Source organism: Orussus abietinus, unplaced genomic scaffold (assembly GCF_000612105.2).
Source record: "Orussus abietinus isolate OABI.00-Male unplaced genomic scaffold, Oabi_2.0 scaffold12, whole genome shotgun sequence".
Taxonomy (NCBI): domain Eukaryota; kingdom Metazoa; phylum Arthropoda; class Insecta; order Hymenoptera; family Orussidae; genus Orussus; species Orussus abietinus.
In genome coordinates, this window is record NW_019395990.1 from 1,294,195 (window position 1) to 1,310,790 (window position 16,596).

The following is a 16,596-nucleotide window of genomic DNA, read 5'->3' on the forward strand; positions in this document are numbered from 1 at the left end:
GAGTCGCTGCAATTTTTTCCAGGTTTGAACGTTAAACGTCTCCTGCCGTCTTACCGTTTGCACCTGCTCGTCTCCGCTTCTACATCTTACGTCATCAAGAACCATTCGTCCTTACTTCATCCTCACTCACCCTGACTCATCCTGATCCATAATCTCCTCCTTATCTCTCCTTATCTCTCAGCTGGGCCGCCATTGGGGGTAAGTGCACGAGCCGCTCGCAATCTCCACCAAGGGCAGCACGGAATGCGAACTCGCGACTCTGCTCGTAAGTAATCTCCCAATTCATCTCTGATATTTACTTTTTAAGGCTGCTTATCCAATGAGTTTTTGGATGGTTGCGTTTGGTAGCATTTATCAGCATTTATATACAAGCAGTACGCAGTTGGTTGAGTTTTTTTTTTTTTACACTCATCAAGCGTGGGCTTGTCCAGTGAGCTGTCATGTTTAACGAAATTGTGTTTGTGGAATTGTTACTTGGCAAAATGCATACGAAATAATAATGATTGATTTGGTTTTTACCTTTTGGAGGTTCTGGAGGACTCTGGATTGCTGCTAATGAGTGTGTAGTTTTTTCGAGAATGGGGATGATGCATTGAATTCGAAGATCTTGGAGGGTCCTAGGACTTGAATCGTAACTAGAATTACATACGCAACGTCCATTGTTTCTAATCGGTTACTCTGGACAATGTGATCATGGAGCGAGTGATAACCGATGCATGAGTTACGTACGGAAATAAACTACTTAACCGGTAATGTTTCTAGAGAGTACTAAAATTTGTTGCATGACATTACATTTTTGTTTACAAGCTGTATCGTTCATGCGGCGATGTACTTCCTGTACCTAGAAAGTGGCAGCTATCTCCGTACCACTATGGATGCAAAGAATCTTGCAACCTAGGGTTTCTCTGATTGAGTTAGTTACCGTGGTAATTCTTTACATACGATTTGTAGCTTATTAAGTTCATCATTGTTCAACATTGCTTATGTAGATTGCACGAAAGTGGCTCTATAGAAGTTTATTTATAAGACTTATGCACTTTGCGCAAATCTAATAACTTTGGTATAATCGGTAAATTTATGTATATTAAATACGACATGTAATCAAACCATGTATATTGAAAAAATGTTTGCAGAAGTATTTCAAGATACCCAAAGAAGATGAAGTCCTTCAGATATGAAAATAACGATATCATAGGCCCTGCAATAATGGAGAGTCTGGACAGTATGCCGATCAGTCTTCGTGATGGTATTTCATCATCACGAGGTTTCGAATCGATACAGGGGAATATCCTGTTGGACAATAATTCCTCGGTACACAATGCACCGACAAAAGCATCTCCACAACTATATGACAAAGTCAGAAGCTTTCTCTTAATTGATGGAAAGGAGTATTTGAAGGTAATAAATGCCGAACAGTTTGCGGAGAAACTGGGTTGCATCAAGGACTCAAAGGTGAAGGTGGTATCCATCTTTGGAAATACAGGGGATGGCAAGAGTCACACGTTGAATCAAACCTTCTTCAAAGGACGCGAGATCTTTAGAACTTCTAACGAACAGAGTTCGTGCACTCTCGGAGTATGGGCAGCCTTCGATCCTAACCTCAACATTGTCTGCTTAGATACCGAAGGCCTCCTAGGTGCGACCTGACTTTTACTACGGTCAAATTTTATCGAGGAGCTTTGTTTTCATTTAAAGCTATTAATTTCAAGGAGAAACAATCCATGAGAACGAGCGAACCAGGCTGCTGTTGAAGGTTCTTGCCGTGTCGGACATAGTGGTGTATCGAACACGCTCCGAAAGACTTCACAGGGATTTGTTTACGTTTCTTGGAGCTGCATCTCGTGCTTACAGTCACCACTTTCAGACTGCTCTGCAGGCTGTTGGTCAACGGGAAGGTGTCTCAAATTGTCTGAGCGCTCTTGGTCCAAGCGTTATAGTGTTCCATGAGACCAGGCATACCAGACTTCTCACAAATAGTACGTATATTGTGAAACTATGGATTAACCGACAAGTAGAATTACTTCATAAGGCTTTAAGTGTTTCTTTAGATGCCTCGGAGAGCGCCGAGGATATTCTGCGTGCTCGGTTCACCCAGATGAGGCTAGAGATAGAAGCCTTCAGTTCTATTAAATATGTCGGCGTGCAGACTGCCGACCCACCAACAAATTATGGCCCTCTGAGAAATGCTATTAAGAACGAATTGGACAATACTACAGTGAGGTCAGCCAGGAGGCCACATCTCGTATACAGCACTCTGAAGATTCTCAATGACAAGTTTTGTGGGGAAATAGAAAATATTTCCAATATTCTTTTTCCCGATCAGTACTTCACGTGTCCGGTGAAGTGCCTTAGTTGTGGATGCAGATGCCATAACAGTATGGGACACCTTCGCGAAGGAAAGCCCCACACCAGTGATAGTAGGTTAGTTCCTCGATAACTCGACGATACCAAAAAACAATTAGTAAGTGAATTACAGTAATCATCGATAATGCACGTTCATTAGGTGCCGCTATCAGCATCAGTACGAAAATGTGGTATACGTGTGCAAAAAGTGTCATAGCCATGGCAGTGAAGTGGTGGTCACCAGTCGTACTCAGACTCAAAGTGACAGCAGCTGGTATGGCCTGGCTAAGTATGCCTGGTCAGGATATGTAATCGAGTGTCCGCACTGCGGAGAAATATACCGTAGTCGACAATACTGGTATGGCAACAAGAATCCAGAAGATGCAGCAGTACGAACGGAGATCACCCATGTGTGGAATTTAGTATGTAACTCGTGAGAAAAGTTCTCCAACGTCATTTCTGCTCATCTTTGTTACCCTCTCTTTTTCTCGCTTTCGTTCAGATCAATCTGCCAATGACATCTCAGAATACTGCTCAGAGGGTTATAGACGGGGTGTCCTATATAACTGAAGCTGTCACCAGCGTCTCGCTACAACCCACAAAGGTTATCACAGCTTGGGTAGCCGATCAGGTAGCTCCTACTTATTGGAGACCAAACAACGAGATCAAGCACTGTCACAAGTGCGGGATCCCGTTCCTTTCTACCGACACTAAGCACCATTGTCGTTCCTGCGGAGAGGGTTTCTGTGCGCAGTGCTCCAGCAATACCAAGTGCGTGCCCAGTAGAAATTGGTACACACCAGTCAGGGTGTGCGACGCGTGCTACCTGAAAGATTTCAACTGTAACGAACAACTCGGCGAGACTACCGAAGATGTCAGCGTGAGAAAAGTCACCGAACATGTGGTTTCTACGCTGAGTGCAGTTGGCACCGTCTTAACGTATTCCAAATGTAAGTACCTTGGCAATTAAGGCTTCCGAAAGATGTATGTACATAATGCACAATTTTAACATTCCCCGTAGCCTTAATCAAGGACACGGTACGACCTACCTACTGGGTTCCGGACTCCGAGGTGATCAGTTGCTGCGTTTGTCTCCAGAATTTCTCCGATACGCTTCCGCTACACCACTGTAGAGATTGCGGTCGTGGAGTTTGTCAGAATTGTTCCGCGCATCGCAAACCGGTGCCAAGACGCGGTTGGGACAAACCGGTTCGCGTGTGCGATGTTTGCCTAAAACTCGATTAAGCCTGGTACAGGCCGATTGACCGATGTCAATGCAGAAATGATAAATGTATTTTTCTTAACGTTTCACGGACACTTACAGGTACCTTACGGATCGCGTTCATTCCGGGTTAATTATCGAAGCCCCAAACTATCGTTCGTTAAGACGGCGCCTGATTGTCATCGGTTCATACGGCTCGTTTGCGTTTTTATTGGGAACGGTCCCTTTTATTATTCTTTCCTTAAGAACACGTTGGAACCTCGGGGGGAAGATATTAAAAAAAAAATCCTGAGTAAATTTTACCTATTCAAAAAGTGCCCCCAATTACCATCTAATTATTTTATATACGCCGATTATCATACGTCAGCGGGTGAAACCCTACCGACTCTTAGCGATTTCCCTCTTTTCTCAACCATGAACATTCCGCCATTTTAATGATCTACTTAAGACAGGGTGCTTTGTTTCGATTTAGTCAGTTCGTTCGTTGAAAATAATTTAAAAATGGAACCCTTGATAACATTTAAATGTTTTAAACTTCTGACGGGATGGCCTTTTCGGGCACATCTTTTAAAGAGAACCGGGCATTTACGGCCACGAATGGATCCCTGAAGCTCCGCCTACTACGGAACGATCGCGTCCCACGGCGGGAAATTGAAACAGCCCCGAGTAACGAGATGCTTATCCGGGGATAATCGAACAGATGTAAATAAATAAAATGTAAGAAAATGTTGGAAGGAATTAATCACGGACAAGGTGGAATTTCTCGCGAGGCGAAACCGGAACTTCCATGCGTTTCCGTTCGCGACGGAGGACGGGTATCGTTACCGGATGCCAAGGAAGATGGTCTCGACAACTCGGAGCGTTCGAGGAGTTCCGGCAGACAGAAAGGGGTATCTTCGCCGGGCGGGGCGAGGCGAGGCGCCGCGCATGCGTACGGCACTCGCTCGCTAGCCTTCGTTGACAAACGTCGCACGAGTCGCACCCAACGGCTGGCTTCCCCCCGCGCGCCATCGAGATGGACGCGCCGACTAATGGCGGCCCGGAGTGGCGTCACCGAGAGCCAATGGCGCGGCGCGTCGGTGGCGACCGCTCCTAAAAATAGCTCTTACGTATCTAGGCCGAGCGCGGCCGCGAAATGGCTACAGTCGTGCGCCGACAGCCGACGAGCGAGGGTTTCGGGGCTCTCTCCCGGACCGTGGTTCCGCACCCAGGTAGGATCCTTACCTCGAAAGCGTCGCGCCCGGGACTCCTCGGACGAGGGAAATCGCGACGCGGTGCCCGCGGTGGGCCGAGGAAATATCAAAGGAAGGAGTTCCGGGTCGAATGCAACGTACATTCGAGGGCGCCCTGGCCCGTGCGATTCGCGAGAAGTGTTTGCGCGCTCTCCGGACGACCCGCCGGTGACGTTTACCCTCGACGACGCGATTGGAACCGATCGCCGCGACACGGTTAACTCGGAAGCAAAGTTTCGCAGGACCGTCTCTCGCCTCGATTTGCGAGCGACTTATCGAGAAAGATGCGTAGGAACACATTGCACGAAATTTTCTGCGCCACAGGAGGAGGCGCGCGTCGAGCGTTTTAATAGAAACGGTCGCGGACGGTAGTTCGCAAAATGTTTACGATCCATTCGATCCTCGTATCGATCGTCCAAGTACCGCGATGCCGAGGTAACGAAGGATCTAAAACATTTTGGGAGAGCCGGGAGGAGAGGAACGTGTTTTCGGGAGCGCGGAAGGCGCGGAGGTGGTTCGCCGTCCCGCGACTCGGTCGGACGTCGACGAGCGCGGCGGAGAGAAAGAGGGAGAGGAGGGGGCCTCGGGAAGGTCGCGAGCGCAGTCGGCGCTTCCTCCGCTCGGACGGGGAGAACGGTCCGAATTTTCTCCGGGCCTCGAAAAGCGCTCCGCCGACCCGCTCGACCGCGCACAGGTGCGCGGAGGCGCGGAGGCACGACACGTGGCGAGGCCGCGGGCGACGCGTCTTCGCCGCCGCCCACGCGGTTCCTCGGGCGTATCAAAACCGACGGGACGACCTTGACCCGCACCTCCGCTCGCTCCCGGGACGGTGTTTATCTCTCCTCCAGCGAGACCTTACCTTCTTCCTTCCTCCGTCGTCGCCCGGCGAGGGGAAGCCCCCGACGCGACGGGCCGCCCGTTGCGTAACGTCCGCTCCCGGTCGTCCGTCCCGCAGCCTCGATTCTGCAAAGGGTAGCGTCGGAGAATCCGCGCACCTTTTGCACCCGAGCCATGCATCAAAATCAAACGACTTCTATTTATAACGTTAACGACCGGACGGGCTGGCGCTCGACTCGGGCCGCGGCCCTCGGTCCGATCGGCAGGAGTCGCGAACTCACCTCTCGGTTTCCAGGTTAAATGAGAGCAGCGGACCATGTACAACCTGAACGTGAACGTGAACCCCAGCCCGGCGGGCGCGGCGGGCGCCGCGGGTCTCCTGGGCGTCGCGACGGCCGAGGTGACCCCGAGGACGCCGGAGATCGTCAACTCCCTGATCGCGATGACGAATCCCTTCGAGGGGTACGCGAACGAGAAGAGCCGGGACCGGACCGACTCCACGAGTAGCGGCGAGCCGAGCCCACCCAGCGTGCAGCACACCTGCAGTCAGCTCATCAAAGAAGGTGACGACCCGCCTCGCCCCCCGACTAGCGCTCCGGTGCCCTAACGTTTGATCGAACGAAGCAGGACTGAAGCTGACGCTGCAGACCAAGAGGCGAGTCAACGGGAGCGGCGACGAAGGAAGGAAGAGGACGCGCAAGGAGGAGGGAAGCGCGGACGACGAGGAGGAGGACGACTCCTCCACCGGCGGCGCTCGCGGAGGGGTAAGACCGAGACGCCCTTCCACCCTCCCCCCTTACCCCCTCTTGCCCCTCTGACCGGTCCGCCGACCGCTTTGCAGTTGACGCCGGAGGACGAGGAGAGGCGCCGAAGGAGGCGCGAGCGGAACAAGATCGCGGCCACCAAGTGCCGGCTGAAGAAGCGCGAGAAGACGGTGATCCTCGTCCAGGAGTCCGAGATCCTGGAGACGCAGAACCACGACCTCAAGTCCCAGATCCAGGAGCTGGAGACCCAGAGGCGCAGGCTCGTGGATATGCTCAGTCTGCACGGGCCCACGTGTCTGAAGCAGACGGCCGCCGGGCAGTACGGGGAGCAGCAGCAGCCACCGCCACCCCCGCTGCCGAGCTACCGGGAGAATTTCGTTTCTCCGGGCCGGCCGGACGAGTTCCCCGTCAAGGTCGAGGGCTACGACGGCTCCGCACAGGACTTTTACCGGCAACCCGGGGGCCCGTACATCTCCGCGCCCGCCGACGCCGGCTGCGCGGTGTAGCGCTCCGGGGCGCGTCGGGACGCGCCTCTCCCCCGCTTCCCCTCGGAGGCGGGACACGGGAGCTCGAACGCAAACCACGCTCTACGACATTCCCGAAGTAAAGTAACTCTACTGTGACATTCGTAAGGTTCCGCGAAATGCGTTAAGGGAAGGGCGATTTTTGCGATCTTCCGGCATCGGGGTTCCGATGCTGCGGCTTGGCCAACTTTCTAAAGTCTATATCTAAGAGGACGTCTCAACCTGGCAGACTTAACGCTTTCTCCGCGACGTCTCCGTTGCGGAGGTCTTGACAGTTTTCCCTCGGTCGCGCGCGGTACGCGCGGCGGTTCAAAATTCTCGGTCATATGTGATATTAACGTTACGTCGAACGTTCCGCGTTTACTAGAGTTTATCGTAGGACGATGTCTACGTCGTCGGCGACTCTTGACGCGTCAGCGGGGGCTTCCTCGTGCCCGATCTCGATCGGGGCCGCCGGTCTTGACTAATGTCGGATTTTCCGAGAGGCCAGGGGGCACCCGCGACGCGCGATCGGTCAAGGTTGGAGCCGGATCAAAATGTCATCAAATGTCTACGCCCGTTACCTGGAAAAAAGGGGTATTCTCCGGCGAAGATGGCAAGAATCGCGGAAAGACGTCGAACGGAATCGAGAGACCGAGGTGCGTATCGAGTTAGTGCGGGACATTACTCCGTTGACGTGCAGAACGGTTTCTCGACTCTGGACGATTCAAGTTTCCCCGCTGTACGAAAGGGTTTCTTGATATTGATTAAGTTGCGATAATCAAACCGCCACTCCGCGTTCAGAGGATACCTATAATTATATGACATAATATTTAATATTATGCGTACGTATATTTTATATAACTGTTAACATTTAACGCTAACTAGTAAGCATATTATTAGTCGATGTAAGAATCACGTGCCTAATAACGTACCTCGGTGTAACTAGCAGCTGGTTACTTTCTTACGATGCGCTCGAAACCGGGAACTCGGGGTTCACATGTAACCTCGTTTACCCAGCGACGCGACGAGGTACGCTCAAATGTTTGTCATTTTGAGAGTACCCAAATAGAGTCGACGGGATTTGCTCGCCGGGGGTCGATTCTGTAATTCGATCTGGTGAAAATTCTCGAAGCGATTCCGTAAGTTTTGCTATGGTAAAAATGTGAAACACTTCGCGTGAGACTACTCGACAATCTCGGATTTCGTTTTTTCACCCTAGGGATTTCACGTTTTCACGTATAAAATTGGACAAATAAACAGTCTCCGACAGAGATGAGGTCTTTGAAATAAAATTGCGCGAGATGAGTACTCTCGTCAAAGATATAGAATCGGCCCTCGGGTCGCGCATGGATGTTAACGTGGCACATTAACCACGTGTCTCGATGCTTTAGTTGTACATCGGTTTTTGCCTTCAGAATTGATTGCCCGTCAAACATATCTTTGATATCTTGCGAATGTCACGTGCATTAGACCACATCGGGTCAAGGAAGTTTTATTCGAGTCTCGAAAGAGTGACAGGGACAGTCTGGATGAAAAATGGTAACGAGCTCGAGTCAAATGACGTTAGTCTCAAGACTAGATGCTTAACGTAGTGCTAAGTGATGCTCGTCCTTTTTTACAAACCCATAAAAATCTCAACATTGCCGTAGCACTTTAAGTGTTTTGGGCTTAAAATGCCCCGCAATAAATGCCTCTTAAGATCCAGGCAACGCGCACGATAAAAAAAAAAACGACAGAGAACGTTCTCACAATTAACGAAAGTTAATTTTCGGGTTAGCAGAACGTTGCATAATCCAAGGAGATGCTTTACGAGCTTGTTTTGTTTCCAACATTGTCTTTATGTTAGTCACAGCAAGGCCAGAACTGCTGCTCAATGACACTAGTGTTTAGGCACATTCGTCACACTGGAGCGATTCCAAAACTGTTTGATTGACACTTTTTTTGTTACTTAAAAAAATCTGATCACATGCAGGGTCGATGGAACTTCCATTTGTTGAAGTGCTTTCTAGCTTTAAAACATACTCCGTGCCATTGAAGCACCTTGAACTCACTTGGCTCGATGAGTATCGAATACCTTGCAACAAATGTTACTCGATAAAATGGAACAGTTAATATCTAAACAGTCTGGTACTTAAATTTTTACCGCAAAAATAAACGGTATCGTAGAAATTCGTTTGAAGATCGCAAGAGATTTATGTTAGCTTGCTAAAATTTGTGGCTACGTTATTTCTTTGTCTATAAAATGCTAATGTAGTAGCAGTAACTTTGTCTTAATGCCATAACACATTGAACTGAAATATTGATCAACAATTAACATTAATTAAAAAATTTTATGATTATTTATATACCAAGCTCTTATAGCGATCTTACAAAACCTTGCCCAGAAAGAAATGCAAATGACGCAATTCTCATCGATCAAAGTGACGTTCAAATGATATTAATATTTTTTTACACTCTGTACCTGGCTATGGGTCTCCATGCGATCGCCATTTCTTCAATACAAGAGGGATGAAAAACGATAGAAATAAAAGTATATTAACAAATACCAATCAATGCAAAAGGAATGGCTAATTCAATTTTCCAAATGTAACCTGAAGATAAATTTATTCTTTCAATAAATGTGCCTTTACTACTGCTACTACTATATTCCAATTTGTCCATTTATATCTAAATAATGTTAGATCTTGTAAGGATCACTCGTATAAGATTCTAGGTTTGAAAATAAAGAATAAATTCATTAAATAACATAGGGTTCCCATGAAAGAATAAAAGTGCTGAAAAGTGATTTTAAATAATTAGTTTGTTAAAAAATTCATTATTATACACATACTTTTTGCATCTACATCGATTGCAATTGGTTTAAATATATGTAATATACAATAATTATTATTTATAAATACACATCCGTTCAAGGAACACCAAGGAAGAAGTAAAGGAGTAAGGTTAACTTCTTAAAAATAAATATTTAATCTTCACGCATTCTTACGAACCCCTGTAACGAATCAGTAATTGGCATTAGTTAAAAAACCAAATTATTATCCTTAAAAATTAAAAGAAAATGTTATAAGACTTACACAATGATATTGTTGATAGGAATGTGAATCAATTTGACGAAGAACCCAATAAAGCCCATTATGCAAAATCCAATGGCAGTAGCGATTGCTATTTTCTGAAATTCTGCAACAAACGCAGGCAAAAGATTACATTTATTAAACGTTTCGATTTCCTTGTAAAATATCTCGTTTTGAAAATACCTTTTCTATCCGGTTTCGTGCATCTTTTGACAAGCCGAATACTGTCTTTTGCGAATTCTTTAGCTGGCTTTACAAATTTTGTTACTTGATCCATTGCAACGCAAGCTAAGATGAGAAAATAATTAAAACGTTAATAAAACCATACAGATAATCAAAAATATTCTTTGTGTAAAACAATGCACTGCATATTGTTAATTTTACAAGACATTCTGTCTACTTCCAGTAATCGAGTTTGAAATAAAGAATTAACAGTTTCTGTATTAAGGTACCATGAAATACGAACAGAAACGTAATGATGTTTAACACTTTCAAAAGTATCCAAGTATCTACATTGAAAACTGCGCGTGATAAAATGTTTACACGATGTACAGAGTTTATAGGTTATAACGTAAATAACGATCAACGGCAAGGTGGTTGAGAGCTCAAATGGAAAATTCGTAGTTCATCTAGAATATGTTACTTACATTGTACGTCGTTGAGTATTCCACAGAAAACTGCCGTTCGATGGGCAATGTACACTTGCGCGCTTGTACAAGAAGATTCGATCTACGTGGACGTCGAGCCGCACAGCGTCACTTCCAGCCACTTCTGGTCGATGTGACGTTGCAGCGGAACTGCCACGGGACAAAGATGGCCAAGGGCGGCGCAACGAATTTCTGACGGGCTCGCGACGGCGGTGCCATCTACCAGTCGCCGTTGGTGGCTTATTGACGCTTACCGATACTGCTCGCTTTTGATGGTAAGGGGCATGGTAACACTCGTGGCGCCCTCTTTGACTTTACTCTTGACTACCCTTCGTATGCTAAATCAAGTAATTTCTCAATTTGGTAGCAATCGTTCCTCCAACACTATATAATAATTATTGATATCGGTCGTGAAGACTACGTTACAGTCCCTGTGCCTACCTTCAAAATGAGCTATGTCACGATCGACTTCACTATTTTCAGCAGGTGAAACGACTCGAAAGGCTTGACGAGATCCTGATTACGGCACGTTCGGCTCGATAAGACATCTCCCGGCCGGTGGCTAATCCGATTATCGGAGATATCTGAAATGAATTTTCGGTTTATCTCATCAAGGTGGCGCGAGCTCGTCGCTAAATTCCACCGCACCTGCGATTAGCGAGCCGTTTCCATCCATGGGCAACACATTGGATACCAGGAGGAAATAATGAATGCGTTATCTAAATACATTTACCGGTCCCCCCGGGGTGACACCCGTGACATTTGATGCCTTAAGGTATCTCTCTTGCGGGAAATCTTGTCTTATCATAATGAGCATTCGGTTGTATACTCGTTCGCAGACAATGGCGCAACGTATATAACGGCTGATTCACGCTCCAGTTTCGATATTTGTTTCGTTCAAAGAATGCGCAGGAATTGCTTTAATTCGTAGTTGGACGTCGCGCGGACAACATGCTCCGAATCGTTATCGTCGCGGTCCTTTGCTGCGCTTCCGTGCAGATCACGGCTTTCGAATTCGCCGATTGCGGTGAGTCCAAGCTTCTATTAAACCTCTCTTACTTCTTTCTTCGCTTTGTACACGTGTGCTCGATCGATCCTCGGCATATAGAATCCACGAGTTTTCAACGAGTCCATTCCGTTCGTTTCTTTCGGCGTTGGTTACATCTAACACGTTAGAAGTGAACTTTATACTTCTACTTTTCGATGTCTACAAGACCGTTTCCGTGGATCATCATTTGCACCTTCGAGGTTGCCATGATAAATTTGTGATCAAAGGTTTTCATTGCTTATGTCCCCAATCGGAATTTTTGTTAACTACTCGCTCGTCCGTTTTCAATGAAGCGAATAAGGCCGAGAAGCAGTAATCGACGTCGGAAGGCTGCACGAGAGCACACAAATGCAGGCATGTTGTAATCGTACAACCAGTAATTTCTCCCCACTGTTGCGAGTTCTCGAGTTCCCTCGTTAATTGGGTTTCGTTCTTCTGAGCGACGGATCACTGGGAAAGGTCTTTCTATTAAACTAATTATCTAATTATTGTTTTAGGCTCCAAGCTCGGCCGATTCACAGAAGTGTCGGTTTCGGGTTGCGAGACCAGCCAGTCGGTATGCGTTCTAAAACGTGGCACGAACGCAACTATTGAAATTCAATTTATTGTTGGTGAGAAAGAAAATAAGAGAATACTTAATGATCACTCGATAGTTTCATCGGTTCATTAATTCCGGTAATCTGGCACTTTACAGACCAAGACATCAAGGATGTCCGCGCGGTAGTCTTTGGAGTTATCCTAGATGTTCCCGTGCCGTTCCCGATACCGAATTCGGATGCCTGCTCGGATACTAATTCTGGTCTCACATGTCCCCTGGCAAAAGGTGGAGAGTATCGTTATAAAACTTCGCTGCCAGTGTCGAAGAAATATCCGACGGTATTTACATGGTCATTACTCGAATCAACGCGTTGATTTATACGTTGTTTCTAATGTCCCGGATATTATAGGTGCGAGTGAACATCAAATGGGAACTTCTCAATGAAGCCAATGAAAAGATCGTGTGTGTCTTGTTTCCTGCAGCACTTCGGTAAAAAACACAAATCGACTTATCTGTATGGGTGTATGTTTAAATGTATCTTACATACAAATATAAAACTGTAAAGATCGATGAGAGTTCGATAAAGAATAAAACGGTTAAACATTTTTCCACTGTTCGATTTGACTTGTGCATATTGTTAACATAGTCCACGATGTGTCGGCTTATCACAGTTCGGAGCAAAGGCAAACTTGAAAATATTGTATGTATTTTTTTTACAAGTGAGTAACAACAGCTACAAACAACTTAAATGAGTAATAAATAAAAAATAGATTATCTAAGGTGAGAAAAAGGAGACTCTTTTTTGGAGAATCGACAAATGGATTCATTGTACGACCACTCAGTGATCGGCATGAAAGTACCAAAGAATTCTATGTGTAGTAGCTCTTCCAAAGCAGTGTCGGTAACTCGATTTGCAGTTTGATACGCAAACAGTCTATCGATCAGTCTAGCCATAATTTCTAGGGTCTCTTGTTAATGTATTTTTCGACGGCTATGCATAAAGACCAAAATGTTCGGTAAGTATAGGGACACGGTTTTTATGATCCAATGTACCTCAGAGAATGCTCCATTGGTACACTACCCGAGTCTGGTCTATCTTCATTTTGCTAGTCTAGGGTAAGTCTTTTTGGTGAGTTAGCATCCCAACGATCGCTATCAACTGTCCATTGCATCCGGTCTTTCGTCGGTACGTTCTGCATCCATTTGATGGATCGTCCTCTTGCTTCTTTGCCTTGTCGAGCTTTGCTGGCCATTTCTTAAAGTCTTTTGCGCCTGATAAATCGGTTCGTACTCCCTCAATTGAGCCATGAATCCTTCGTTAGGATTAATGCAGAACCTTCTCTGCTGTACTATAGCATAAGCTTGCCTGTAACAATATATTTATAAATTGTACTTACTATAAATGTTAATTGATCTTGCTATGATAAAAAACGAACGTTTGCGTAAGTCCATATGTTTCCATAACATAAGCAAGAACCAGTGCCGCTGATCGGGATATGCCAGCATTTCCGTGAACCAAGACCTGGCCTCCGGAATTTAATCCTTCGTCGATAAAAGCCTTGACTTTCTGAAAATGTTGAATTATGTTTTCCGTTGCCGTGTCTGCAATGTCCAGAACGAGATACCTGCATACAACAGGTATGTCAGTTTTTGTTTTAATTCTTAATAAATGCATGAAAAAGAAATAGATTATTCATCGTACTAACTTGAAATTATCTGGGAAATTTGCTCTAATGAAATGGGCTTCAATATTTTGGCGAACACAGACGATGTGAGTTATTCCTTGTTGTAACAAGGCTTGCAGTTTAGATCGACTAGCGGCACTGTAAGGTCCAAGGTATAAACCTGGGACAACTTCCTATACAACGTAATAACGATAAAGCAATAAAATACGCCATATCAGGGGGATGTACTATCTTAAGTATCACTCGTTGGTATCAATCTTTTTACCTGCATGCTTCGTCGCATTGTATAAGTCCATTCTTTTGGGCCACCCAGCGATGGAATTGGAATTCTGGGATAATCATCGGAGCCATTTTCGGAAGGATTTTCCTGGTTAAAGAGGCACAGGTTCAAATTCGTACGACTGCTGACACTAGGAGTAGCACGATATGTACTCATGCGAGAGAGAATCTGTAGATCAGTGCGCATCGCCAAATATATAAGACCTTCGTACATTACAACGATATATAATAACATAACCTAAGTAGGGAAAATGACGCCAGTGCAAGCGCAAGCTAGCCGTAAATATCGTACCCACCTCCTCGTGAAGAGTTCCATTGCTATCCAAAGACAACATGCTGGTAATTTTCACGTTATTAGAGATTTCAAAGACTGGGAAAAAACGGAAATGCAAGAAATGCCAAAATCTTTTTGCGGTGATGTGATTTTTTGACGTGGCGGCTGGTGGCGGCCATTTGCAACGAGATCGTCTCACACCGAGGGACCCACCTATTGGGAAATGACAAGAAACCTCCGTTTACTTGCCTCAAAGTCGAGCGAGCAGGCTTTTTACGATCGTGCGGATCCCATTAGTCGAGAGATCTCGTCGAATGGGTCCTGGTAGAAGGAGAAGGAACCGATTTTGATGTTCGGTACTTGGAAAATGCGTTTGAATATTACTTGGCTGTTGGGTGCAACGTTACTCAAACCGAGGTCTATTTTCCAATCATTCGAGCAACCGTTTCGAAGAAAAACGGTAAGTGCTCGAGAAATAAAAGTTTCTTGGCACTTAGTAAAATTCTTATCTTAAGTTGAAAGCACTCATCGTGATCGGGATATGTTGATTCAATGGACGAAAACTATTCCTGTTGCTGCCGGTCGGTACTCGACTTGACTAAAGTAGCTACGCGAAACGTCAAAAGCGCGCGACGTTCGCAATGCCGTCAGCGACAAAGCGATCAAGAAATATTTCGGATGATACTCGTCCAAGGGATTACCGTTCATTTAAACGCAACATTCGATCGCGACACTTTCGGTCCGGAATCGGCGGTCCGTCCCGAAGGGAACGACGCGATCGTTAGAGGTTTGCATCGGAAACGTTCCGTTCCTCGGAAAAGACCTAGCATGCGAGTTTTACGTTTAATCGCAAGTCGGGCACACCGTCGCCTTGAACACGCGGAGTGTCCATTGGAACGCCGCGCGCCGCGGTTTTTTCCAGGCCTCGGGTACGGTCCCCGGGGCCGTTAAACCTCCAAGACCGGTATGAGCAAAAAGAAAAGGGAAAGGAAAGGTCGAAATCCCGGGTCGTAGACTATTTGCCGTTTAATTTGGCGCGATTACGAAAGAACGGCCCTCGCGCAAACGCGACGTCAATTAATTCCTTTTAACGGCTGCGTCGAAAGCTTTCGAAGAATGAGCAAGGTCGGAGCGCAGCCCTTCGTCGCGGGGTTCCGCCACGGGTTTGCTTCCACCCTCCTCTCGAGAGCGTCGACTCGCGCGTTTCGCGCGTTTCGCCCGCGCGGCCGTCACCTAGGGCCGTTCGCGCGTAATACGGGCATTATCTCCCGCGAGCGTTCTTGCGAGGCATAAAGCGCTGCCGGATTCCACGGTAAACTTTTCAGCTAGATGTTATTAGTGTTACGGTCCCTTTCTAAAAATAATTGGTGTTCTGAAAATCACATTGTCATATAGCTTGGTATCCGGTACGCCTTTACGGTATTGCGCAACCGGCGGGTCCGCGGCGGCTCGGCGGCTCGAAGATGCAGTCATCGGAAAATCCGCTCGAGGCCCGCCACTCTTTACGACGTCGTTGCCCCCGGTTATCGCGATCGGACCTCCTCTCTTCCGGGCCGCGTAAAGCGCCGGAAGCGCCGGAAGCGCCGAAAACGCCGAAAACGCCGCCGCCTCGGGTTCGGAGACCGACCTCCGGCCCCGGCCAAGCTCGACTCGGCTCGACTCGGCTCGGCTCTCGCGAATATGGGAATCCGCGCCGCCTCGGGGTCCGACTCGCGCAATCGCCATCCTTGGGACTCGAATCTGGAGCAGCCGAGCGGCCGCGGGGAACTTTGGTCCGTTCCATTGGCGGTTAGGGTCTTCGCGGAGGGCCGACTCCGCAGCCGCTTTCCCCGAGCGCCCGGGGAAGGGAGACGATTTTCGCGCGGTTGCGTCACCAGCCATCCATCGGCAGCGGTCGTTGCCGTCCGCGGCCCGTCCGCGGCCCGTCCGCGGCTCGTCGGGATGGGCCCGAAGGCCCGACCGACGTCGCCGACTCGTCCTTCGCTCGCCGGGTCAGCGGAGCAGGCCGCTTTGCGAAACGCTCGCTCGTCCTTCGTCCTGCGCTCCAGTTCGGCCGGAGTCGAATACCAGGACACGGGCTGCCATAAGCATCCGATCGAGCCGATCTCTGCCCTCGAGAGAACGCCTCGAGCTTCTGGGAAACTCCAAGG

The 16,596-nt window shown here is 47.4% G+C and overlaps 5 protein-coding genes across 12 annotated transcripts; 3 read left to right on the forward strand and 2 right to left on the reverse strand.

The window, feature by feature from the left end:
- The first annotated feature begins 286 nt into the window (after positions 1-286).
- Positions 287-4,307, forward strand: LOC105698775 (zinc finger FYVE domain-containing protein 1). Of its 7 annotated transcripts, none has more exons than XM_012423310.2 (9): positions 287-374; positions 529-749; positions 846-913; positions 1,134-1,636; positions 1,710-1,976; positions 2,049-2,421; positions 2,504-2,765; positions 2,846-3,293; positions 3,365-4,307. In XM_012423310.2, exons 3-9 carry the CDS (start codon positions 876-878, stop codon positions 3,586-3,588), a joined length of 2,115 nt encoding a protein of 704 aa, XP_012278733.1. In that variant the 5' UTR covers positions 287-374; positions 529-749; positions 846-875; the 3' UTR covers positions 3,589-4,307. The 7 variants fall into 7 exon arrangements, with proteins under 7 accessions (XP_012278733.1, XP_012278737.1, XP_023289832.1 ...); XM_012423311.2 differs by lacking the exon at positions 287-374 and adding an exon at positions 405-430; XM_023434064.1 differs by lacking the exon at positions 287-374 and having other exon boundaries at positions 382-749; positions 846-926.
- A 381-nt stretch (positions 4,308-4,688) lies between these two features.
- On the forward strand, positions 4,689-9,542 carry LOC105698776 (activating transcription factor 3). The gene is made up of 4 exons (XM_012423315.1): positions 4,689-4,776; positions 5,930-6,197; positions 6,262-6,398; positions 6,476-9,542. Exons 2-4 carry the CDS (start codon positions 5,951-5,953, stop codon positions 6,902-6,904), a joined length of 813 nt encoding a protein of 270 aa, XP_012278738.1. The 5' UTR covers positions 4,689-4,776; positions 5,930-5,950; the 3' UTR covers positions 6,905-9,542.
- Positions 9,543-9,686: 144 nt separating this feature from the next.
- On the reverse strand, positions 9,687-10,780 carry LOC105698780 (protein transport protein Sec61 subunit gamma). The gene is made up of 4 exons (XM_012423319.2): positions 10,623-10,780; positions 10,159-10,263; positions 9,979-10,081; positions 9,687-9,896 (listed from the first exon to the last, which is right to left on the reverse strand). The coding sequence occupies exons 2-4, from the start codon at positions 10,250-10,252 to the stop codon at positions 9,887-9,889; spliced, it is 207 nt and encodes a 68-aa protein (XP_012278742.1). The 5' UTR covers positions 10,253-10,263; positions 10,623-10,780; the 3' UTR covers positions 9,687-9,886.
- Positions 10,781-11,078: 298 nt separating this feature from the next.
- LOC105698779 (protein NPC2 homolog) lies at positions 11,079-12,824 on the forward strand. The gene is made up of 4 exons (XM_012423318.2): positions 11,079-11,649; positions 12,168-12,281; positions 12,365-12,546; positions 12,618-12,824. Exons 1-4 carry the CDS (start codon positions 11,574-11,576, stop codon positions 12,699-12,701), a joined length of 456 nt encoding a protein of 151 aa, XP_012278741.1. The 5' UTR covers positions 11,079-11,573; the 3' UTR covers positions 12,702-12,824.
- Positions 12,825-12,897: 73 nt separating this feature from the next.
- On the reverse strand, positions 12,898-14,835 carry LOC105698777 (serine/threonine/tyrosine-interacting protein). Of its 2 annotated transcripts, none has more exons than XM_012423317.1 (5): positions 14,469-14,835; positions 14,159-14,260; positions 13,915-14,066; positions 13,645-13,833; positions 12,898-13,574 (listed from the first exon to the last, which is right to left on the reverse strand). In XM_012423317.1, the coding sequence occupies exons 1-5, from the start codon at positions 14,505-14,507 to the stop codon at positions 13,364-13,366; spliced, it is 693 nt and encodes a 230-aa protein (XP_012278740.1). In that variant the 5' UTR covers positions 14,508-14,835; the 3' UTR covers positions 12,898-13,363. The 2 variants fall into 2 exon arrangements, with proteins under 2 accessions (XP_012278740.1, XP_012278739.1); XM_012423316.1 differs by having other exon boundaries at positions 14,159-14,341.
- Positions 14,836-16,596: the final 1,761 nt, after the last annotated feature.